General features: G+C 43.0%; 1 protein-coding gene across 1 annotated transcript in view; it reads right to left on the bottom strand.

Annotated features, from left to right (window-relative positions):
* Positions 1 to 1,187: 1,187 nt before the first annotated feature.
* Positions 1,188 to 26,821, bottom strand: part of LOC126234629 (calcium and integrin-binding family member 2) — a 221,267-nt gene continuing 195,633 nt past the window's right edge. Inside the window, exons 4-5 of the mRNA XM_049943357.1 lie at positions 7,162 to 7,309; positions 1,188 to 1,431 (exon numbers count right to left, since the gene is read on the bottom strand). Coding sequence (XP_049799314.1) covers positions 1,214 to 1,431; positions 7,162 to 7,309 — 366 coding nt within the window. The 3' untranslated portion in view covers positions 1,188 to 1,213. The remainder of the gene's footprint in view (positions 1,432 to 7,161; positions 7,310 to 26,821) is intronic.

The raw sequence follows: 26,821 nt of genomic DNA on the forward strand, positions 1-26,821 counted from the left end.
TCCTCGCTGAACGCCACAGAATGCCACTCAGTGTCCCAGCTGACTTGATCTCTACATCTCTGTGGTTTGGTGTCAGAGGTAAACGACATACATCAATTCGAGATTTCAGCTCAGCTTCCTGTAATCTGTTCCCACTGGATCTTAGCGATACTCTCAAAAATGGTTCAAATGGCTCTGAGCACTATGGGACTTAACAGCTATGGTCATCAGTCCCCTAGAACTTAGAACTACTTAAACCTAACTAACCTAAGGACATCACACAACACCCAGCCATCACGAGACAGAGAAAATCCCTGACCCCGCCGGGAATCGAACCCGGGAACCCTGGCGTGGGAAGCGAGAACGCTACCGCACGACCACGAGATGCGGGCTTAGCGATACTCTGGCGGTAGCCTCAGTTGTCATCTACCTATTCGTCGGAGTCTGCCGAACAATCCTACGGTCTTCTCGTGACGTCCATCTAGAGGGACCCGCACTTACCCTCCTTGCCACTGTATTGTCCTGAGCCCACGTCGCCACAACTCCTTCTGTAGTCATTGCACTACAGTCAGATGTGCGTGCGGTCTGTCGGTAAGACGCTTCCATGTCACTCTTGCCACTGACTCGACTTTCCTTAAAGACTAAAAACCACAGATAAGCTGTACATGTTATCCTGTGGGCGTGCATTGTTATGATCTCCAGCTGAAAGGGTCAGTAAAGTTTGATATACTCAATAGCCATCACACATCCAAACTATTCTTCATCTGTAGGAATGGCTTGTTTCTATACTGAAAATAAGATGGCATAGTGATAATGATCGTATGGCATTGGTGGCCGGGAGACCCCTCGCGGGGCGGTTCGGTCGCCGCTCCACAAGTTCTTTAACTCCACTACGGCGACTTACGAGTGAATGAGGAAGAAATCTCGAAGCAGAAAAAAAATCGCTGACCCCGCCCGGAATCGAACTCGGGACCCCATGCGCCTAAAGCGAGAACGCTGCCGCGAGACCACGAGAGGCGGACGGCATAGTGATGAAATTCTCATAAACATATCCAATATGTGTGGAAATGCTGGAGTGCCAGTTTGATAGCGTTCAGTCAAGGTGATCGTGGTGTAGCACTTTCCATTTTAGTCAGTGCGTAATGACTATAATCATTAATATTTATTTTGCCAAGGCTATTAAACGACACATGAAACATTTTCTCATTTCCAAGCGTTGTGCGGCAGCGGCAGCTCAGATGCGGATGTGGAAGGTGGAGAGGAAGTCGGGCGCGCGCGTGATGACGTGCTCGAACTCCATGAAGGAGAGCCGGCCGTCGCCGTCCACGTCCGACTCCTCGACGACCTTCTCGCACACCTGGCCCACCTCCTCGGCCGTCAGCTCGTCGCGCGTCAGCAGCCGCAGGGCGCGCTGCAGGTCGGACGGGCCGATGTGCTGGTCGCCGTCGAAGTCTGCAAAACGGAACGTCTCTGGCGTCACTCGGCGCTTTCTGGGACAATGTTTACACGAATAGCCTAGCACAATGCAGGGAAGCCAAAGGAAACAATGCCGGTGAAGCAAAATTTTTAGTTATTCGGGAATAACAAGAATTGACTTCCACAGGTTTCGGTTTTAGCGCCACACCTGCTCCTTACACAGCGTGTTTGACTATTATAGACACAAACCAAAGGGGTGAGTAGAGGACAAGGAGACAAGCATATAATACCAATAAACGTTTAGGTCCCGAAACTAATGGTATCACCCATACGACGTATGCACATGTGCCTTAATTCCAGTGTTACAACACTGTCAGTTTCTAAGGCTACATTCATTCCTAAGGCATGTTACATCTATTCCCAAACACCGCCACGTCATTCTCAAATTACAGAATGATAATCTGTCCTCGTTTATTTTGTCATCATTCCGCATATCTAAGTACCCGTAAATAGCTTTTTCACAACGAGAGTATCGGTCATGCCTCGCCAATACCATGGCTTCCCAGGTCCTCCGACTTGAAGACGTTGGAATTTTTGTGTGAATTATTGAAAAGTTTGGGTCTATTCCAGCCCTGGTGATAGTGTCGATCAGCTCTGGGAACGCATTGTCGATGGTCGTCAGTGCGTTCAAAATACGCCTGGAATTTTTGAAAGCGTAAGGGCATCAATCAAGAGAAGTGCTGAAGCCTCTCTTTACGTGAACCGGTGACGATGCGAAACACTTCTTGTATTGGTTTGTCTTCAAGTGATTATCTGTAATTTGGATTCTTGGGGACTCCTCAGTCGTAATAAGTCGTATCAGGGGAACCATCAGTTTCCGAACCTACGTTTGTTAAATGGTTCAAATGGCTCTGAGCACTATGCGACTTAACTTCTGAGGTCATCAGTCGCCTAGAACTTAGAACTAATTAAACCTAACTAACCTAAGGACATCACACACACCCATGCCCGAGGCAGGATTCGAACATGCGACCGTAGCGGTCGCTCGGCTCCAGACTGTAGCGCCTAGAACCGCACGGCCACTCCGGCCGGCTACGTTTGTTAGAATTATTTGCTTGTCTCATTATCACGTAGTCGCTCCTCCCACTTGTAGGCCTACTTGTCAAACACTTCGTATATACTTGTATGGAAGCAAAACTTGGCTATCAAAAAACGATGCATTAAGAATCCAGAGTACGGAAATGAGACTTTTCAGACAGGTAGCAGGATACAAAAGACAAGATCGCAAGATAAATACATAAAGACGATCAGAATTAGGATTAATATCTCTAAATGAGAAATAGATGAACACAGAAGGAAAAGCGAAGACCACATCAATAGACTGAAGGATAACAGACTGCCAAAAATATTGTGCAAATACAAACCAACAGTATGAAGAAAGTCAAGGAGGCTCAAAGCAAGATGGACTAACTAATCTCTGTAAGTGGGCTAACAGACAAAGCCTAATTCGTACAGGAGAAGAAGAAAAAGAAGACGAAGCAGAAGATGATGATGATTTTCCAGCTACCTGAATCAGATAATCAGCGTATCTTTGGACGAGAGGCAGAAATTTCAAATCTAGATACACAAAACACACAAGAAGCTGGCAGTACGAAACCAGTTCCACATTTGCTGAACACCTAATGAAGCATAAGCATTAACCATCTAAGATGAAACGAGATATAAAAATTATTAGAATGAAAAACTACAAGAGAAAACTCATAATATTTTACAGGGCAGCATTCACATGTAAAGAGCCATTGCAATAAATGAGAAAGTGTTAAATGACCAAATCAGTATAAGCAACAACTTAATGATCATGTTAGACAGTAACACAATAACAAACAGAGATGTAGAACTTAACAAGACTAAATAATAACTTGATCTCCCATGACAGACATTTAAGAAAATATTTGCGATTTCCTCCACTCGAAATTCTCTTTTTCTCAATGCAGGCCTCACCATAAGCAATAACACGCGTTCATACGTAACTGCAAATGAATATCAAACTGTCTATAAACACCACAATACAAACAAAAGCCGAACGAAGAACACACAGCGACAACTGGCTACACTGTATATAGTAAACACAAACGACCAACAGAGATTGAAGACCAAGTGTTAAACTGACATGTCTTTGAAAAAGCCGAAAATCGGACATTCTGGTGCATGCAGGCTAACTAAACAAAACTCCAGGGCGACACACATGGAATAATAGATCACAAAATCGTAAGTAATTTGATCTTACGAAACTTGCACTCCAAAAGCGTTTCTTACCTAAAAATAAGAGAATAACAAAATAATGTTATATAGTAACATATCTAGAATCATTACATATCGCAGTTATTATAAACATAGAACAAAGATGTTACTGACCACTGAAGGTACTTCATAAATACAAAGAAGCAAAACGTGTATGGCACAAGAAAACAGCGTTTCATGTAGTTGCATAGATGCACCACATTTTCAAGAAGATAATTTATGTTGACTTTATTTCGTGGTGGCCATAGTAGCTTTCCTTTTACTGACCTACTGAGACAGTGAAATAAAATTAAAACTCAATAATAAAATCCGCCTTCTTTTATTTACAGGGTTTCTAATGTGCCACTCAACATTTCGAAGGTGCAACTTCACCATGAGTGGTTCAGTTGCTATGCACGGACGAGTATTAACGAGTTATCATTGCTAATGAGCTTAAGCACACTTTAAATATCGAACTAAAATTACACCATTTCTCTTCAAATGCGAGCCAGAAATTGCACTAAAATTACACCATTTCTCTTCGAATGTGATCCGGAAATCGCACCAAAATTACCCCATTTCTCTTCGAATGATTGCTGGTATGTGAATAAAGTGAACTAAGACATGTTTTGTAGCGCCCTCTATACAACTACTAGAAACCAATGTTGACTGCTGAAATGATGGTCAGCCGCACTACGATTACCTCAGCCAAAGGATATTGCTGTCTGTTTTCGACTGCGCACGCTCAGATGTGACGTCATCCTTTTCGGCGTTATGAGTGCTACGTTGCTCCCAGCACCAGGTCAGTATTTTTCTTTGAAATTACGTGTAACATACTGTGCAAGCGTAGCAGATGAGGGATTGTTGTGGAATTCTTGCCATAACCGCACTGTGGCTGAGTGGCTAAATGCTCAGACTGGTAATTTGTGGACCCTGTCGAGATTTCTGCTGTTACCAACCTTTTCTTCATTTTATTTTATTCCCCACAGTATTAAAGTACCGAATATAATATTTAAATATATTTAAACTGTTCAGTTTCTGTATGTACAGTTAATATATTCAATTTAGTTACGATTACTATCCTTGGGAATCAAAAGGCTAGAGGCCACCACATTGTAAGACATTGGTAAAATTATGCGTGAGCCGCCAATGACACTGACCTTCAACACGACAGAAACGCTTATTGATCTTGTTGTTGATTTCTTTTGTATATGACATCACAGTGAAGCAACTGCCAAATGTTTACCATACACAGTTTTCAAAGAATATTCCAAAGTTATGGGTGTTTACTGAGGCTCTCATATGGCTAAGTACAGTAACATCTGTTCTGCGCACAGCTGCGAATTCAGAACATGGACAAATCAACATATTAATATTTTTTGCATATTTCTACTCACTATTGTCTTATGCCATAAGGTTCTGGGATAACCCATTATTTAGGAAGACATAATTGATTACACAAAAGTGAGCAGTGAGAAAATTTGTGGTATTCATCAACATTTAATTTGTAGGCGTCACTTCAAGCTATATAGTAAGTAATAGATTATAGTGAAGTAATCGATTATCACGTTTAAAAAGAGTAGCAGTACCCACAGCTAAAATGATACAAGAAAAAATTATCTTCATTATTAAAGACGCCAGTCGCTCATAACATTGTGTAATACTTGATCTCAAAAATATTTTATGATTTACCAGTAATATAAAATGTGTGACACAGTAAAAAACTTACAATGTAAAGTGAAACTGTTAGTTCTTAATAACACCTACTCTATAAATAAATCACTAGTATTTACTGTTATTGCCAAAGTTAAGAATTTTTCACTGGTAAAAATACTAACACACTTGTTTTATTAAATTTAAGCCACTGTGATGTTACATGATTTGTAAATATCTGCGCATAACCATACTCACAAACAAATCAATTACGCTATCTGGACACTTATTTGTGGACATTAAAGTGAGATGTGTCCACCATTTGTCTTTATGTTGACTTGAACTCTGCTGGGGACACTTCAGTATGGTGTCTGACTGTCTGTGGAGGGATGACAGCTTATTCTTCCCCAAAGCCGAAACCCGATGAGGTAGTGGTGTTGAATGCTGTGACCTGGAGCAAAGTCGACATTTTAACTCATGCCTAGGATGCTCCACTGGGTTAAGGTCGGGACCCTGGGGAGGTCAGTCCATTTCAGGAACGTCACTGTCCACCAACTATTGCCTCGTAGATGCTGCCTTATGACAGGGTGCATTATCACGCTGATATAAATAATCATCTCTTTCGAACTCTCCCTGTACACAATGCTGTAAAATGAGTTCATATCATTTCGCATTTAGAGCTTTCTTAAGCACAAGAAGGGGATCAGTCTCTTAACCACGAAAAATACTCCCGTAGCGTAACGCAACCTCCTCCGTACTTCACTGGTGGCACTACAAGTGACGGCAGGTAACTTTCGCCAGGCGTCCGTCAAACCCTAATCTTTCCATTGGAGTACCACAGGGTGCAGCGTGGTTCGTCACTCCAAATCAATCGTTGCTTCTCTAAAGCATAGTTTTCAGTTACGCGTGGTAAGGCGTAATATGCAGGTCAAAACCAGAGAACTTAATAAAGTTCTAAAAAGGCAACTGAGCAGCTTTTCATTATTCATATATCTGATCGCCAATGTCTGAAGCACTAATATGTGTAAAGAGTGGGTAGATGTGCTTCCTCCCCTCGTTTCTATATGTGGTGTCATGGCCAATTCTGTGTCTTTACTAGTACAGATTTTACTTATGTGAAGGCCGTGAAAGAATTTGTTGGCCTTGGTGTGTAATTTGTCGGCCTTGAGTTTTGCCCCATGGCGGCATCCTCACACCACGTGCGGGCCAACAACGGCCACTCGCTTGGCGAAAACCACTCGCAGTAACGCTTGAAGCTACCTGCTGCCAATTTGAAAGCCAGCTTACTTCGTGACACTCATATTCCGCCAATAGTAGGGGTCAAAGTGTCATCTGCCGGTTAAAAGCTACCTCCTCGATCGCTAGCTATATTGTTCAACGACTGGTTCCTCTCCCCTGGATTTCAGTTTGCTCCGACCGGGTGGCCAGCATTCCTGCTATCTGTCACACATTTTCCTTAATAAATCTGTACTGTTCTCAAAATTCCAAATATTTCCTCATTTAACAGAGTAATATTCGATGAGCACTTCCTTACCTTATACTTAAGACCCGAAGAAAAAGAAAATTGAAGCAACGCGGGATTAGCCGAGCGGTCTAAGGCGCTGCAGTCGCGGACTGTGCGGCTGGTCCCGGCGGAGGTTCGAGTCCTCCCTCGGGCATGGATGTGTGTGTTTGTCCTTAGGATAATTTACGTTAAGTAATGTGTAAGTTTAGGGACTGATGACCTTAGCAGTTAAGTCCCATAAGATTTCACACACATTTGAACATTTTGAACAAAAAATTGAAAATAATTTGCAGATGAAAACGACATCTTTACCATCTACTTTAACGTACCGTAGATCTTGAAAGCATAGAAGACCTTAATATCTCTTGGCGCCTGCTCACTGAACACGGAAAGCATGTCCAGGAAGTCCTCGAACGTCAGGTTTCCTTTCCCGTCTCGAGAGAAGACCTCGCAGATTCGTTTGCGGAACGGGTTTTCCTGTAAAGAATATTTTTCAGTTTTTTAAATTTGCTATTTAGATGTAAATACCACATAGGCTACTATAAATTGCAGGATTATTTAAATAATTATAAGACTCGCTGTAAACCGTAATACATCAAGTTTTGTGTCAATAAAAATACATTTACACATTTAGATACCATAGTACAAAATTGTACAAAATAGTACAAAACTGATGATGGTCGAAGTAGAGAGGATATAAAATGTAGACTGGCAATGGCAAGGAAAGCGTTTCTGAAGAAGAGAAATTTGTTAACATCGAGTATAGATTTAAGTGTCAGGAAGTCGTTTCTGAAAGTATTTGTATGGAGTGTAGCCATGTATGGAAGTGAAACATGGACGATAACCAGTTTGGACAAGAAGAGAATAGAAGCTTTCGAAATGTGGTGCTACAGAAGAATGCTGAAGATAAGGTGGGTAGATCACGTAACTAATGAGGAGGTATTGAATAGGATTGGGGAGAAGAGAAGTTTGTGGCACAACTTGACTAGAAGAAGGGATCGGTTGGTAGGACATGTTTTGAGGCATCAGGGGATCACAAATTTAGCATTGGAGGGCAGCGTGGAGGGTAAAAATCGTAGAGGGAGACCAAGAGATGAATACACTAAGCAGATTCAGAAGGATGTAGGTTGCAGTAGGTATTGGGAGATGAAGAAGCTTGCACAGGATAGAGTAGCATGGAGAGCTGCATCAAACCAGTCTCAGGACTGAAGACCACAACAACTACAACAGTACAAAATTGTGCTAATAGTTAGTCGACAGTTGTTAACAACTATTCTCCGGAAGGACTAATCATTTTAGGTATGGATACGGGCCGCAAATGGGAAATCCACCCACATTATCGACTTTGGTGTATATGAGCAGGCTGAAACGACGAATGAAAATTTCTGGCAAGGCTAGGATTCGAACCCAAGTGTCCTGTTGACTAGGCAGATTTCTAACCACGACACCACCTTGGCACAATTGCTTTGAACAACTGCACAGTCTACCCTTGAAGGCTTCCCTCCTCAATTCAAATTCCTGTTCGCGCCTCAGCCTGGGAATTTGGGTTGGGTAGTTTTGGAGGAGGAGACCAGACAGCGAGGTCATCGGTCTCATCGGATTAGGGAAGGACGGGGAAGGAAGTCGGTCGTGCCCTTTCAAAGGAACCATCCTGGCATTTGCCTGGAGCGATTTAGGGAAATCACGGAAAACCTACATCAGGATGGCCGGACGCGGGATTGAACTGTCGTCCTCCCGAATGCGAGTCCAGTGTGCTAGCCACTGCGCCACCTCACTCGGTGGGAATTTGGACTGAGGCGGGAGGTGTGCTCTGGTAGTCCATACAGCTGTCCAAAGCCATTGTGCCAGGGTGGCGTAGTGGTTAGTGCATCTGCCTAGCGAGCAGGAAACCCGGCTACGATTCCTGGTCTTGGTAGAAAAAAGTTATTTTCTCGCTTGAGTCTGCATACATACATCACAGACGTATGAGACATGAAAAGGTCTCTGCAAATATATAGTTTCTTTGATAAGAGACTTGAATTGAGGGCAATTTGTTACGGTCTGGCACCTGTGAATGAACATCTCAGAAACAGCGAAGTTGGTCAGCATCTCGCATACCACAATCGTGAGCATCTATGGAAAATAGTTGAAGGACAGAGTAAGCGACAAGGTGTTGAACGTCCATGCCCCATCACAGAGCGTAGAGGCCAGAGGCTTCCTCTCTCTGTGAAGAAGAATACGCAGCGATCTGTGTCAGATTTGACAGAGTACAACACCGGTGCAGGCACAAGTATTTCGGTGCACACTGTTCAGAACACAGGGTTCAACATGGGGCGCTGAAGCCGGTGATCCCTTTGCGTAAATTACAGTGAGCGCAGGACAATCGAGATTGGACCATGGACCTGTTCCATGGACCTGTTCCGGAGAATCAGGTTTCTTATAATAGGTCAGTGGTCGGGTCCATATACGCCGTCATACAGGTGATTGACTGCTCGGAAAATGAACTGCACCACAGATGCAGGTGCTGTGAGAGATATTCACCATTCTTTGGGACCTGTGGTGGTAATCGATGACGCCATATGTGGCGTTTTCGGTATCTGGCGGACCTGTGTTTGCTTCGGAACCGCGCGACTGCTACGGTCGCAGGTTCGAATCCTGCCTCGGGCATGGATGTGTGTGATGTCCCTAGGTTAGTTAGGTTTAAGTAGTTCTACGTTCTGGGGGACTGATGACCTAAGATGTTAAGTCCCATAGTTCTCAGAGCCATTTGAACCATTTTTGTGTTTGCTTCGGGAGTAGTTGTTATGTCCACTGCCAGACCTACTTGAAATCCGAAGCTTCTGGCTGTAATTATCACCTCAGGGAGAATCCACACAGCCAAGTGCTAAACTTCCAAAATATAATCCCCTGCGCATAAACGATCGTCTGCTAATCGTGAACAGGCCCTGACCAACTCTGACAATTCAGAAGAAGTCGAGTTTAATTCCTTACTATTTTAACCACACGTAAGGAGAAATTCAGAAAAGAATGATTCAGTTTCTCAGAATACAACAAACACAATTCGTAAATTGTTCACTAATTCATTTATCGTGGGTCAGTTAATTAGAATCAGCACTGAAAAATATATCACGCAGCTCACACAGTCACATCAGTATGATGTTAACTACTAAATCATGTTCAAAGGCAATTCACACTAAAACAGTTATATACCAACAGTTATATACAACTAGGCCGTCAAACGCTAAATACTCTCAAATAAGGGTAAAAAATTATTGGATTGAAAAATTTCGAACGAAAAAAACTGAATAAATATTCGATATATTTCGTAAACCAACGAACACATACATAATTATCCACAACCAATCAAGCCACCCGAGGGCACACAAGCTCGCACATTTTCATTCTATGATGGCCGGACGAAGTGGCCGAGCGGTTCTAGGCGCTTCAGTCTGGAACCGTGCGACCGCTACGGTCGCAGGTTCAAATCCTGCCTCCGGCGTGTGTGTGTGTGATGTCCGTAGGTTAGTTAGGTTTAAGTAGTTCTAAGTTCTAGAGGACTGATGACCTAAGATGTTAAGTCCCATAGTACTCAGAGCCATTTGAACCATTTTTCATTCTATGATGCATAATTGATCAACTTACCACTGGAAAAAGAGAAAATTGAGAAAGAACTAGATCCTCTACAAATGTGACTATAAATAATAGCTATTCTAAAAACTTAGTAGATGCATTATTCAAAAACAAAACGAATCTAACGCATACCAGTCTCATAGATGAAATAACTTTAAACAAAGACACAGACGAAACACAGAAAAATAAAGTTCTTGTATGGCCATATCTAGGTATCATTTTCGACAAAATTACTCGATGTTTCAAGAATACAAAATCATACACGAACTACAGGACCACGGAAATCTGAGAAATTTTCGCAATCATGAACTGTGAACAATGCTCAAAGTTTTATATTCGACAAACATGAAGGAAAGCTAGCACACGAATTAAAGAAAACACGGCAGTAAGTGACAATAACCCATTCACAATTGCTGCACACTTAAAAGACACCATCCTCAAAATACCTAATATAGAAGGATCACTTCAAATAAGCTACAGTAAGGAAAAATAATGGATGTAATTGAAGAAATTGAAATTTACATCCATCTAAAAGACCAGTCAGACAGAGTTTTAAATACGCAAATAGAACTGTGAAGTGGGAAATTCGTAGAAAACTTTTTACCAGATCTACAATGAAGCATTGCAGGACGATAAATTGTAAAACTATCGCTACACTCGTTCATAAATATAACTGTAATGCAAAACATCACGCAACTGTAAAGCAGTTTTTACTCGACTCCAGTAGTGGAGCAAAGAGAGCATGGCCTCACTCTCCATTGTTGCCAAATTTATTCAAGATGGCGGATCCAAGATGACAGTGACAGATATAGCAACATCATAACGACGTCATGGTGGGAAGTTCAAATTTTGACTGGAAAACAGGTCAATTGGGCTACCTCCACTAACCAAACCCCATCCCCCTCCCTTCCCTCCCCCAGAAAATGGCGGGAAGTTCAAATTCCAGCAGGACAATGCAACACACCACAGCTGCCACCACTAACCTAAGAAAATGGCGGGAAGAAATGTCACTTGGGCTACCTCCACTAACCTAAGTCGTCCAACCACCACCTCTTCCTAGGAATTGGGGGGAAAGGACTCAACCTCTGCTGGATAGGATGGACATAAGTCTTTATTTTGCATGCAGTGTTTATTTAAACAATTTTGAGGCAGTAGCTCCATCCAGTGTGTTGCCTATGAGGCGTGGAGCCCAACTGACCTAGTACACAGTACTATCACAAGAGGGCATATTCACCCCTCCTATGATGTAATCCAAGATGGCGGCCTGGGGTGGGGGGGCGGGAAAAGGACTCAGCATATGCTGGATAGGATGGGCGTAAGTCTTTATTTTGCAGGCAGTCTTTGTTTAAACAGTTAGAGGCAGTACCTCCATCCAGTGTATCCACCATGAGGTCTGAAGTCCAACTAACCTAGTACACAGTACTGCCACCAGAGGGCACTGTCATCCCTTCTGTGACACAATCCATGAAGGTGGTCTGGGGGGAAAATGGAACGAAAAGGACTCAGCCTGTGCTGGGCTGCTGGAGAGAGGAAGGAGTGTACTTTATTTATTTTGGAACAATTTATTTAGGGATGGATTTGACATAATATGTTTATTATAGTGATACAAAACACTCACTCTGATGTGCTTCAGGTCACACTAAACAGCATACAGAGCTTCAAACTACTTGTGACTCACCGAAATAATACAGTACACTGCTGTAAAGACATGCAAACAACTTGTAAATTACCAAAATAATGCATTGCACACCCTACAGTGCTGAATATTACTCGTATATCACCGAAATAATGCCTGTATAAAGCTCTGCAGAGATGCTGACTAATGGCAAACTGTCAAAATAATGCATAGCACACACTACAGACCTGCAAACTACTTGTAGATCACCGACATAATGCAGTATATTGATGTGCAGAGAGGCAAAAAACTCGTAAAATGTCAAAATAATGCATCTAAAACACTGTGCAAACATGCCATCTAATTGTCAACTATCAAAAAATCATTCACTGCACACCTGTTCACAAAATAATGCAACAGACACCAAAATAACTCGTAAACTGACAAAATATAATGCATGTGTAACACTCATATTGCTGAAACAGCTGAAAATAATCCAGTGCACGTAAAAACCGCTTTCAAACTATCATCAACCGCAACTATCAGAGGCTCCAACGCACGCCCGCGCTTTGCAGGGGCAGCTGGACGTAAGCCAGCGCTGGAGCACTAGCCATTTGCTCTTGCACTGTTGCCGACAGCATGTGAAAGTCGTGTCTACGGTTAGAGTTCTTCAAATGTTATGCTGACGTCACATCGCTATGTAAATAAGCACCAAATCACCCTCAGGACTGTGCGCATGTGTTTACCGCTCCTGCCGTCAACCCTCTCTCTACCTGCACTCCAACAAAGACCTAATTGCCAAGCGACTCACTCTAGCAGATGCTGCATAAATCTGTTCCATTGCTTCCCAGGCTGCTTTCTCCCTAGTGAACCTAACGGACTTGTGAGCCATGTCTAACCATGCATGCATGCTTACTTGCCAAGCGTGGCTGATGCATTGCCATGAAATATGCACGTGGTTAACTCACAATCTAAAAGGTTCTCAGTGTTATACTGATGTCACATGGCTATGTAAAATAAGAGGCAGGTAGACCTCTCAGAAATTGTATGGTGTCACCAGAAATAGTTAACGGCCGCTTTTGTAGGAGCTTTCATGATGTCTCAGCTTGTCTGCATGAAAATTCTTCCTCTAACAGAACCTGTTTATGAAAAAATAGCGCAGAATAACGCCAAATGCATTTTTCCTCATGGTCCTAAGGTGGCACCCTGTCCATCACATGTTAGCCTTCCTACTTTTAACATACACAAACGTTCTCACTGTTATGAAGAGACTCCTATGCTGTGGCGCAAAGGATGTCTTCTGAATGGAGCTTTATGATTGGTTCTTATTGAATTTACCCACCGAATTACCGATGCCGCCGGTGTGGAAGCATCATCCGCATTTTTCCTTTCTGCATACGAGAGTTTCAGAGGCAAAAAAAACTATTTTGTACAGATCACCATATTGTACCAACAATTAAACCCTGCAAAGTGGCCTACAGACCATCAAATATGGAAAGACTCTTATTCAATTACACTGCTTTGCCACTGAGGGCTGGAGCTTGAATACTAGAGCATGAAACCGATCTCCAACCCAGCTATATATCACCACGTACCGTGTCGATGTAGTTAACATGCAATTCGTATCCCGCGCCATACAAAAATCGGCACTTTTACATCACTTACACCGTTCTGCCACTGAGGGATGGAGCTTGAATATTAGAGTATGAAACCGATCTCCAACCTAGCAATATACCACTGCCTACTGTGTCGATGTAGTTAACATGCAATTCGTATCCTGCGCCATACAAAAATCACCGCTTTTACGTCATTTGTATAGTTATCGGTCGCCAGATACTCTTACATATACTGAGAAGACAGACAGCATAAGCACATGCACCATAGGTATACTCCTCGCTGCACTAGATATTTCCCCATGAGGTCGGGCAGGCATCCACTCCTGATGCATGACCAGAGGACCCTCAGTGGACTAAAGTCACTCTCAAAACTGTTGTGCAAAGACGGGCTCATTTCCCCTCAGCACAAAAGCATTACTGTTTCTGGTCCGTTCCTGCTTGCTTGCCTGTTTTCTACACACATCTCCAGACTCTGGGATTACAAGAACGTACATATTTTCGCACGGTTTGCCAGATTATCGTGGTACTTGTCGATATCACGCATAGCAATATCACTTGCATAGCAGTATCGCTCGCACAACATAACTTCGAAGATATAGATTGGAAATTATTTCTCTAGAAACCCGAAACTTCAGTGAGGTGGAGCATGCAACTAGAGTAACTACAAACTTATCCCATTTGTGAAGAGCTTTAGGCGAAAACTCGAATAAAAATAGAGGAAACTGATATTACCACTCATGAATACCGATGTCGGTGATATAACAGATTCCAAATCATCCCCATATTTTACGAAGTCAACTAAGGTCTTTCTCATGTCTAGAGAACCAACAAACGTGTCTTTCACCTGCTAGATGCAAACACCATAATCGATGTTCTCTCAACCAAATATAGGCGCGAAATGTGAAGAAGCAGTCAACTGGACAATTTACATGGGAGGGAATAATGGTCTGGTTCAAACATATGTCAATATTGAATCTTCTCAAATTTCCATGAGATCACGAAAGCTTCCCAACACATACTAAGTATTAGTTTGCTATATGCCTGTCTAGAGAACGACACAGTTAAGTCAGTACATTCTTACACTCCAACAGGCCCTTCAATTCGGATGGCTCCTGCCGTTAATGGGAAACGTGAATCATTGCCACCACAGGCCACTGACACTGCACGCCAAGCATGCATAGAAATAATCATCATCCTAGGAAAATTGGTCATATATAGATTTGATCGCCATACTTACAATTAAATGTTACGATTGCAGTCTCAGTTGAACCACATACGACAATGTACAAAGTATCAGAAATAAACCCCCCTGCTAATGGCTGTGACTCTGGAGAAATAAATACCTGTACCATTCTTATGACTTGACACACTCTTGCCTTTGTTATCACAGTATTCCACGTCAAATCCATACCTTCCTTACAACTGGACATAGTCATTTCCTTTGCACATGTCAGAACAAAAACACACACATTATAATCCTGATGCTCAAGGCAAACCAGCCACGTGGGGTAGCTGTGGGGTCTAAGGTGCCTTGTCATGGTCCATGCAGCTCTCTCTTTGGAGGTTTGAGTCCTCCCTCGGACATACGTGTGTGTGTTGTCCATACCGAAAGTTAGTTTAAGTTAGATTAAGTAATGTGCAGGCTTAGGGATTGATGACATTAACAGTTTGGTCCCATAAGACCCTACCACAAATTTACAAATTTCCAAGGGGAACCTATCACACATCCCCTACTACTAAGTATAATACTTCATCTATTACCGATTGCTGGCAGTACGAAATAATACTGAGAGAAGATTAGCGATGGGTGGACATGTCTCATAAGTTTTTCTTGTGAGTGCTACCACCGTGTCTTAGAAAGAGAGGCGTAATCGTCTACTATCACAAGCAGTCTTGGTTCTACAGGTGTCCCTCAGGGCCCATTCACATCTATCAGCCCAACATGATATCTTCATTATTCTGAAAAATTACAAACTAAAAAAGCTCCACTAACTTCACCTGATAGAGAATTTAATAAGATTTTTATCACATCTCTCTCCTCCCATATATCGAAAACACATTTGTCTGTGTGCCGGCATTGAGCACATGTGACAATCCTATTAAAAATACAGGTATTGATCCACTGCACAGACAAGTTTAAAGATTCATCACATGTACTGTAGGAGGATGACTGGATCCCACAAACTATGCTATACATCGAAGAGACCCTCTCTGTGATCCTGTATCGTTGTTTGAAACATTGTTTTTTTCTTTCTGCTGTAACACACTTTGTACCCTGCCATACATTTTGTTTTTTCTGCCACGACTTCGAGGTCTGTGTCAGGTTCTAACCTGACATTAACATGTTCTGATCCATTGCTTCTCACAGAAAACTTGACGTTGCGTGGTATAAGTCTTGTTGTTACTGCTGCTACCATAACACACCACTCGCACTGGATGATTTTAAATAAAAAGACAGTTACAACTTAAGGAAACTGGAAGAGTTTGGCAGCATTGTGGAGAGTTTCCAAACTCCAGTCGGAAGGTGATTGACGACCTCTACATTTAAACTCGTCTGTCACAGTGATGGAATAGTTGATGACTCTGCATTCTGTTTCGACTGATTCCTCGTATTACATTCATGTATGGGATTACTGTTTCAGTGCTAGCAATCCCCAGAAGTTGTTGCCCACTCCATCAAAACTCTTTCTCCAACTCAAACAAGTGATGTCAGTCAATCATTATATGGTAACCAACAGCATACCAGTGGACAGATGGGATGTAAAAGGCACCATCGATGTACTGTAATAATAAACATCACAGTTGATAGCGTGAACAATTTTTGCAATTTTACAGTAATTTCAACACCAGCCAATGATGCGACACGGTTTCCCCAATTTCAGTGTCCCTTCTCTGCTTTGCTAGTATCATTGTGAATGTAGATAGATGACTGTGCAGTATGTCCATTCGTTGTTAATTCTCGAACATACACATCATCAAAGTTGTTAATTCTTGAACATACACATCATCAAAGTATACAACAGTGCTCTATATATTTCTAGCACCTAGAGCATGATGCCTAATTTATGATTTATCTCTATGTGGATAGGAGTCACAGAGTATTCTCACAGTCTTAGGATAAAATTAGAGACTGAAAGACCCTCACACTGTCACTGACCAACCAGCCCTGCAGCACCATTACCGATTTAATCTGCAGCTGATCAGAAGTAGATTGGTACATTTCACATCTTGTGAATGAATGGAGCTTGCCGAGTCCTCACCCATCCCAGTGCACAAGATTTCTCCAGATGCACCCATGTCGAGGAGGTTAGCACTCCTTATCGATGTATAGTAACAGATTTTAAAGTGTTATGATGTAATAGCAGACAGTTAAGAAGAACAAGAAACGGGTGATTTTTCGGCATGATGGAGCTCCATATGGATGGAGTTCGAAGCATTTTACGTAAATCAACTACACTCTCAATTTCAAAGTATTTTTGTAGTGTCTGGGATCAGTACCAGGAGGGTATTGGTAAGAGAGAACATAAACACACGCATTCCTGAGACTACACGGTTCTCCACTTAAAACAGGCTATAATGTTAGATCACTTGAGTTTCCAACCTATCAGTCATGTGTAATGCAGCACTGTTAATATTTCAATGTAAGAAACATATTTCCAGCGCATGACATACATCTTTCTTGCTGGTTTCTCTACGATAAACTATGGTGACAAACTGTAACACGAAAAAACTATTTCCTTGAAACAGTGGCTCTGTGTGATACATGCATAATATAGCTTTCCAGAGATGTATAGTGTCCACTGTTCACATCTGATCATGGTTCAGAAATTATAGTATGCCCACATCAGTCCTGTATAAAATGATCATTAGTAACAGAGAATACCTCTTACAAGGAAACAGATAAACACATAGCAGCAGCATCCGACATGTGAAATTACAAGTCATGCCACCACTAACTGTGTAAACAGCACATCTGCTTGCAGATGTATACAAGGGGACTGCAGTGTCTCACAATCACCTATCACTAACTTAGTTGTGAAACTGAAGTATCGATTTTACACCCTAGATGCAACAGGGGCATGGAGTACATTACATAAATCTTCGTTTGATTAGAGGAATGTGTCATGTTCCATCGCACATGAGATGGAATCCTCTGATGACCTAGCAGTTTACTGTTAACGATCGCAAGTAGACACTGCTCTAAGCCCCATACAGAACATGCAGTTGTATACAAGTCGAATGCAGGCTATGTCACACAACTAATACATCGTGACAGAACAGCAGGAAAAAATGGTCAAATGACCTGCAACAACTTCGCCCTCTCTCTCTCTTTCCAGAATGCATCATCAGTCTTTGGAATCTGTTATACCACCAACATCAGTATTCAGGAGTGGAAATATCAGTTTCCTCTATTTTTTTTCGAGTTTTCGCGTAAAGGTCTTTGCAAATGGAATAAGTTTCTAGTTACTCTGTGGTTTACAGCATGTTCCACCTCGCTAAAGTCTCGGGTTTCAAGAGAGATAATTTCCAGTCTATATTTTCGGAATTATGTTGCGTGAGTGATAACTGTATGCAAACGATATTGCTATGCATGATATCGACAAGTACCGCGAAAATGGCAGGATATTCTCGCAAACCATGCAAAATTGCATATGTTCTTGTAATCCCAGAGTCTGGAGATGTGTGTGTGTACGAAATAGGCGAGCAAGCAGGAATGGACCAGAAACAGTAATACGTTTGTGCTGAGGGTAAACGAGCCCATCTTTGCACAACAGAACTGAGAGTGACTTCAGTCCACTGAGGGCGCTCTGGTCATGCATCAGCAGTGGATGACCACCAGACCTCGCTGGGAAATATCTAGTGCAGCGAGGAGTATACCAACAACGCATGTGCTTATGCTCTCTGTCTTCGCAGTATATGTATGAGTGTCTGGTGGCCAATAACTATACGAAATATGTAAAATCGGTAATTTTTGTATGCTGCAGGCTACAAATTGAATGTTTACTACATCGACACGGTATGCAGTGATATATCGCTGGGTTGGAGATCAGTTTCATGTTCTAATATTCAATCTCCAGCCCTTGGTGGCGGAGCGGTGTAATTGTATAAGAGTTTTTCCGTATTTGACGATATGTAGGCCACTTTGCAGGGTAATTGTCCATCAAATATGATGATCTGTGCAAAATAGCTTTTTTGCCGCTGAAAGTTTCGTCTACAGAAAGAAAAAAAGGCCGTCGGTGCTACCACACCAGCGGCATCAGCAATTCGGTGGGTAAATTCAGTGAGAGCCGAAAATGCTCCATTCATTCACAAGACATCGTTTGTGGCGGGACATAGGAGACTGTACACAGTGGTGAGAATGTTTGAGTGTTTGACAGCAGGAAAGATAACACATGATGGACAGGGTATCATGTTAGGACCATGAGGAAGAATGCATTTGGCGTTATTCTGCACTATTTTTTCGTAAACAGGTCCTGTTAGGGCAAGAATTTCCTTGCAGACAAGCAGAGACATCACAAAAGCTACTACAAAAGCGACTGTTAACTATTTATGGAACAGTGTACAATTTCTGAGAGGCCGACTTGGCTCTTATTTTACATAGCCATGTGACATCAGTTTAACATTGAGAACCTTTTAGATGCTGAGTCACTACAAGAGCATTTTGCAGTAATGCATCAGCCATGCTGGGCAGATAAGCACGCGTGCATGGCTAGAGACAGCTCGCATGTCCCATTAGTATTGCTAGGGAGAAAGCAGCCTGTGCTATTCTGGGAAGCAGTGGAAGGGATTTATGCAGCGTCTTTGATGGTGAGTCGCTGCACAATTAGGTCTTCGCTGGACCGCAGGTAGAGAAAGGGATCACACAAGCAGTGGTGCATGTGTGTCACGGTCCTGAGGGTGACTTGGGGCTTATTTACAGAGAGAAGAACTCTAACTGCAGACGTGACTTTAACATGCTGTCAGCAGCAATGCGAGAGCAAATGGCTGACACTCCGGCACTGGCTTGCATCTGGCTGGCCCTGCAAAGCGTGTGCGGGCGTTGGAGCCTCTGATAGTTGCGGTAGATGATAGTTCGAATGCGTTTTTTATGTGCACAGAGTTTTTGTGCACTGTATTATTTTCGGATGTTTAAGAATTGCGAGCATTACACATGCATTATCTCTTGACAATTACGAGTTGTTTTGGTGTCTGTTGCATTATTTTGCGAACAGGTGTGCAGTTCATGATTTCGACAGTTGACGATAAGCAAACATGTTTGCAGAGTCTTTTAGATGCATTATTTTGAAAATTTACGAGTTGTTTGCCTCTCTGCACATCAATATACTGCATTATTTCGGTGATTTAGGAGTATTTTACAGTTCCATAGGCTGCGCAGTGCATTATTTTGACTGGTTAGACTTAGCAAGCGTGTCTGCAGAGCGTTTTACATGCATTATTTCAGTGATCTACGAGTAGTTTGCAGGTCTGTAGGGTGTGCTATACATTATTTCGACAGTTTACCATGAGTGAGCGTTTCTGCAGAGCATTCTACATGCGTTATTTCGGTGATCTACGAGTAGCTTGTAGCTATGTAGGGTGTGCAATGCATTATTTCGGTATTTACGAGTTGTTTGCGTGTCTGTACATCAGTTGTACTGCATTATTTCGGTGAGTCACAAGTAGTTTGAAGCTGTGTGTGCTGTGTAGTGTGATCCCAAGCACGTCAGAGAGAGTGTTTTGTATCAGTGTAATAAATACACTATTTCAAATCCGTCCCTAAATAAATTGTTCCAAAATAAGTAAAGTACACTCCTTCATCTCTCCACCAGCCCAGCACAGGCTGACTGATTTCCCGCCATTCTCTCCCAGACTGCCATCTTGGATTACATCAGAGAAGGGACATCAGCACCCTCTGGTGGCAGCACTATGTACTAGGTCAGTTGGACTCCGGACCTTATAGTGAACACACTGGATGGAGCTGCTGCCTCAAATTGTGTAAATAAAGACTGCATGCAAAATAAAGACTTACGTACATCCTATCCAGCAGAGGTTGAGTCCTTTTCTCGCCAATTCCTAGGAAGAGGTGGCGATCGGATGACTTAGTTTAGTGGAGGTAGCCCAAACTTATAGTTCCCACATAACGTCATTGCGATGTTTCATATCTATCGCCGCCATCTTGAATAAATTTCGCGCAATGGTCTGTGCTCCACTACTGACTCTCATAGTTTTCAGACGATATCATTGGAATACTACGATGAATTTTGTATATAAAATCTTTGTAACATCTGTTCAAAAATGACCTGCTCCCACAATAAGAGAACAAATATTTACAAGTTACTGAAAAGAAATTACATACAGTCATACTTACATCGATGGAGAACAATAACTAAATATAATTGAGAACAAAAGCGTGTAAAGGTTATCAAATTTCTGTAAAATAACTATAAACCTCTTAGCGTTAAGTACGTTAAACATGGACCTTACATATAAGAGCTTTGCAACAGCTACTCGAAAGTAATGTGCTCGTAAAATGGCGTAAAAGCTGTCTAATTTATGTTATGAGCATAATATACAGTCATAGGAGCAAGGACGCAGATGGTATAATTTACTACTACAGAATCTTCCATAAAGTAAGTTATGATGGATCTAATATATCTACAGATGTGACTTTTTCCTAATACAAGCGCGACTAATGTATTCAATCTATAACACCTCTGTTCTAGACACTTGAAAATGGCCTAAGGCCGAAATTGTACAATCATACATGGAATAAAGAGAATGGCAGCTGAAGGCGTCACGAAATCATTAAAAAAATACTCTAAAATCCATTAACACCAAAGAAAGTTCAGATATAGAAAACTCATTACTGTTCGATCATTACATCCACTCGAAGTAACTGAGCTGTCTCTAAGTTTTTGATGTTTTTATATTCATTTTGAGCGGCGGCTGTAGATAATTTTTCACTTTGGCGTCAGCAGCATCCTGGACCAGCCGTCGGTTGTACGCCGCCAGCGGCCAGGCATTCAGTCTCCTGGTCGTGGCTGACAACGTTGCCCACAAGTATTCAATCACTCTGTAACGTATTTCATCACATTAACACATGGAAATTCTCCCTCTTGAACCCTATCTGTATCCTCGGCTGCCCGTTTGCACTCATCTCATTGAACCGACCCCACGACAAGGATGTTACATGAAACATAGTATCATCTTGGCAGTAGGCGGACCGTTACACATGAGAACTGTGGACTGCCGGAACATTTTTGCGGATCACCTGCGGATCATCCTTCATGCTAGATGTCTTTCCCGACGGCAAGGCCCGAATTGTGATACAAAGGTTTGAAGAGCATGATAGTGAACTCACGCTGATGTTTTGGCCAACAAATCCGCCTGATCCGAATGCAACATAACTTAACTGGGATGTTATTGGATGGCGTCTCCTCTCCCACAAAACACCGGTCCGTAATTTACGCAAATTGCCTGAACTGTGCTTGAAAATCTGGTGCTGCACACTTAGAGAAACCCATCCAGGACTTGTCGAATACAGGCCACGAAGAGTCGCTGTTGTATTGCTTTTCAAAGGTTGTCTACTATAAGCAAGTGGTCGTAGCGTTTTTAGTGGGCAGTGTTGACCTTTTGTTTCCTCTGAATTAAGTAAAACAAGATTTAAAGGGGACATCGCCTACAAATTCCAGTAAAATATTCCTCTTATAACTTTCAGTTTATTCCACTTTCTGTCCCACTATAGTGATGCACCTTTTTTTGTGATTGTGTAAGCCACAGCCACAGCCAAGAACCGAATCTAGGACTTCCGCAACTGTCTATGCCAGTCGCAGTCGTTGACCTGCGAATGCAGCAGAAGCGAGGCACCTCCTTGACGTCGGACTACTGTGACTCAAGAGCCTGGGACGCTGACGAAGCTTCAGGAAGTTTCTGTGGTCCGACCCACCACTACGTGACGCTACCCATACCTAGAACATTGGCCGCTGTTTGCGACAGAGAAACGTGGTTTCCGAACGTTCAGCGAAGAGAAGCGTTATTTAAACCCCCAGGATCACCGCTTCATCATTCTGGACAGCTGGGCAATTTTGCTGCGCCCAGTCCGTGTTGAGCGGTGCTATGGACTCTATGACAGTGGTGATGCAGTTGCTACCTCTAACATCAGGCCACAAACCGCCGACTGCTGCCTGTTTGCCGGGACTCCTTGGTAGCCAATAAGCCGCTGTGTCCAGAAATCCGCTCAGTGACCTACCTGCTGCCGTCCCGTAGTCTGAGACATGAGCGGACTACTACCGCAGCTTAGTGACGCTGGGGAACCGCTGCCGCCTGTTGCAGCGCTGCAGCCTGCACTGCGGGGTTCGTCTCCCTTAGCGGCACTGGTCGTCGCGACACTAGGACACCGCCGGCTACAACATAAGGATGCCTTCACTGCCTTTTAATGTTGGGTGCCTGTTCCGAGCTGAGGTCCGCGATTGCCACCACTGAGGATGTGCCCAACGTGCCACCAATGCTAATCTCAGCACGCCACATCCCAGGCAAAGTCTTTGCTACACCTACCTCGCCATCGTGCCGGGAGGAAGTATACCCTAAGACAAAAAAAAAAAAAAAAGACCCGTCACGAAGGAATTATCTAAAGGAATGGAAATCGGTAGATGGAATGTACATGTACAGACAAAAAAGTATTACGATTTCAGAAAAACTAATGCTTAATTCAAGCAAAAGAACTTCACAAATTGAGAAAGTCAGTAACACGCTGGTCCACCTCTGGCCATTATGCAAGAAGTTATTCGTTTTGGCATCGATTGATAGAGTTGTGGATGTCCTCCTGAGAGATATCGTGCCAAATTCTGTCCAACTGGCGCGTTAGATCCTCAAAATCCCTGGATGGTTCGAGGGCCTACCCATAACGCTCCAAACGTTCTCTACTGTGGAGAGATTGGGAGATCTTACTGATCAAAGCAGGGTTTGGCAAGCACGAAGACAAGCAGTAGAAACTCTCGCCATGTGCAGGTGGGCATTATCTTGCTGAAATGTAAACCCAAGATGGCTTGCTGTGAACAGTAACAAATTTGGGGCGTATGATATCATGGACGTGGATGACAAGCGAAGGGGTCCTGCCATGCAATGAAATGGCACCACAGACCATCACTCCTAGTTGTCAGACCATATGGCGGGCGATAGTCAGGTTAGTATCCCACAGCTGTCTCGGGAGTCTCCAGGAGCTTCTTCGCTGGTCATCAGGGCTCAACTCAATGTTGGACTCAGTACTGAAGGCAATTCTACTCCAGTCAATGAGATTCCAGGCCGAAGAGGTATCTGGAGACGCCCTGGAGAGCGGTGGGATGTCAACCTGACCGCCCCCCCCCCCCCCCCCATAAGGTCCGCGAACCAGGAATGGTGGTCTGTGGTGGCATTCCTTTTCAAGCAGGATGTCTTTGGTTGTCATCCGTAGCCCCCTTATAACACAACAATACATCGACGATCGTCTCCGCCCCGTTTTGTTGCCATTCGTGGTATCCTGAGCTTACATTTCAATATAATATTCGCCGACGCACGGCAAGAGTTTCTACTGCTTGTCTTCGCACTTGCCAAAGCCTAAGTTGCCAGCAAGGTCGTCGGATCTCGCCCCAAATGACAACATTTAGAGCTTAATGGGCAGGGCAGGGCCCTCCAATCAGCTCGGGATTTTGAAGACCTAATGCGTCAATTGGACAGAATTCGGGACGATATCCCTCAGGAGAACATCTACAACTTTATCAATCGAGGCCAAGCCGAATAACTGCTTGCGTTGGGCCAGAGGTGGCCCAATGCATTATAGACTTGGTCTGTTTGTGAAGCTCTTTTTCCCAAATAAATCATACAATTTTACTGAAACAGTAATCTTTTTTTTGGCTGTATATGTACATATATCTACCGATTCCCAACCCATTCGGACAATTCCTTTGTGGTTCGTCCTTTTTTTTGCCTTACAGTGTATTACTAGGCAACAAGTCGTGCCTAAGACGAGGGCACACATAAATAAATTTCCGATGTAAAGAGAATGAGAAAGAACTGCTTTGTTCATCGGTTGTTTCTCTGCAGCCTGCTACAATGCTCTCCTGTTTTCCTCGCCATCACATTAACCCAGGACATCTCAGGTGGGAGTGCAGCGTACCATGACACACACTAACACAACTCCCACCACCAGTAGCGTGTATAGTTCCCCTGACCCGCTACATTTTGAATGATGCTATTGCTAATATTGATTTCAATGCGGAACAGTTTGAAATAACATGTCTATTGAATGTTTATTACCTGTTTCTGGCAGCCTATCCACAAGCTACTTGAATATTATTATTATGTGGCCGCTTACCCACATAAACTACACACGCTTACAATATGTACTTTTTCTCCACTTCTTACTTGATACACGAAATAAGTTAGTTGCTCTCTGCGTTATTGTGGGTGTTCTCAGAGATTGAAGGTTAACTGTTATCCGAGTAAATAAAAATTCCGTACTTCACAATTTTCTTCCGTACATTACTGCTCCTCGAATGGCATATGACTCCACTCACAAGATAGACTGTTCTTTAGAGAGAGGTAGAAGAAGTAGGAGTTGTAGATGCCAACCAGCATATCGACAAAAAAAGTGCATCTTAAATTGCTTCCATTATGAGATTTTACTCTATTAGTGTAAAGCTTTTAGTAGTCATAATACTCCTGTTGAATAATGTATCATATCAGCAGAGTTTTATGGCTAGTGCTCTTCCTAACGTCATATAATTACAATCAACCTGGATATTATCGATGGGAGCTTATATCGGTACGTCATGCACAGGTGCGTAGATCGTATGTTGTTTACCTTTTACCGAGGTGACAAAAGTCATGGGATACCTCTTAATTTTGTGTCTGACTCCTTTTGCTCAGCATAGTATGACAGCTCGAAATGGCATGGACTCAACAAGTCATTCGAAGTCCTCTGCATAAATATTGAGCCATGCTGCCTCTATAGCCGTCCATAATTGTGAAGGTGTTGCCGGTGCAGGATTTTGTGCTCAAAGGGACCTCTCAATTATGTCCCATAAATGTTCGATGGGATTCATATCCGGCGATCAGGGCGGCCAAACCATACGCTAGAATTGTCCAGAATGTTCTCAAACCAGTCGTGAACAAATGTGGCCCGGTGACATGGCACATTGTCATCCATAAAAATTCCATCGTTGTTTTGGAACATGAAGTCACTGAATATCTGCAAATGGTATCCAAGAAGGCGAGCATAACAATTTCCACTCAATCATCGGTTTCGTTGGACCAGAGGATCCAGTCCATCCCATGCAAACACAGCCCACACCTTTATGGAGTCACCACCAGCTCGCACAGTGCCTTTTTGACAACTTATGTCCACGGCTTCATGGGGTCTGCGCCACATACGAACCCTACCATCAGCTCTTACCAACTGAAATCGTGACTCATCTGACCAGGCCACGGATTTCCAGTCGTCTAGGATCCAATCGATATGGTCACAAGCCCAGGAGAGGCGCTGTAGGCGTGGTCGTGCTGTTAGCAAAGGCATTCGCATCGGTCGTCGGCTGCCATAGCCCGTTAATTGATTTCTGCGGCTATTTCAAGCAATGTTGCTTGTCTGTTAGCACTGACACCTCTACGCAAACGCCGCTGCTTTCGTTCGCTAAATGAAGACCGTCGGCCACTGTGTTTCTCGTGGTGGGAGGTAATGCCTGAAATTTGGTATTCTCGCCACACACTTGACACTATGGATCTCGGAATATTGAATTCCCTAACGATTTTCGAAATGGAAATGTCCCATACGTTTAGCTCCGTGTACCATTCCACTTCCAGTTGTGCAGCCATAATCAGGCCGAAAATCTTTTGACGTCAACCACCAGAGTACAAACGACGACTCCGTGAATGCACTGGCCCTTTACACCTTGTGTACGCGATATTATCGCCATCTGTGTGTGCATGTCGCTATTCCATGACTTCTGTCACCTCAATATGTACCATAGTGGTATGTAACATGTGTGCACAACTGTCGTTTAACGGTGATGGTAACTGTGAGTATTGTATTACGTATCGTCTTGTCAATGTTTTTGACAAGCTGCAAGAGAGGATGCTTGTGGATATCTATTCCACTAACATGAGAGTTCTATTAACAGCTTTACTGTCGCCTCTAAT

This window comes from Schistocerca nitens, chromosome 2 (assembly GCF_023898315.1).
Source record: "Schistocerca nitens isolate TAMUIC-IGC-003100 chromosome 2, iqSchNite1.1, whole genome shotgun sequence".
Lineage (NCBI taxonomy): Eukaryota > Metazoa > Arthropoda > Insecta > Orthoptera > Acrididae > Schistocerca > Schistocerca nitens.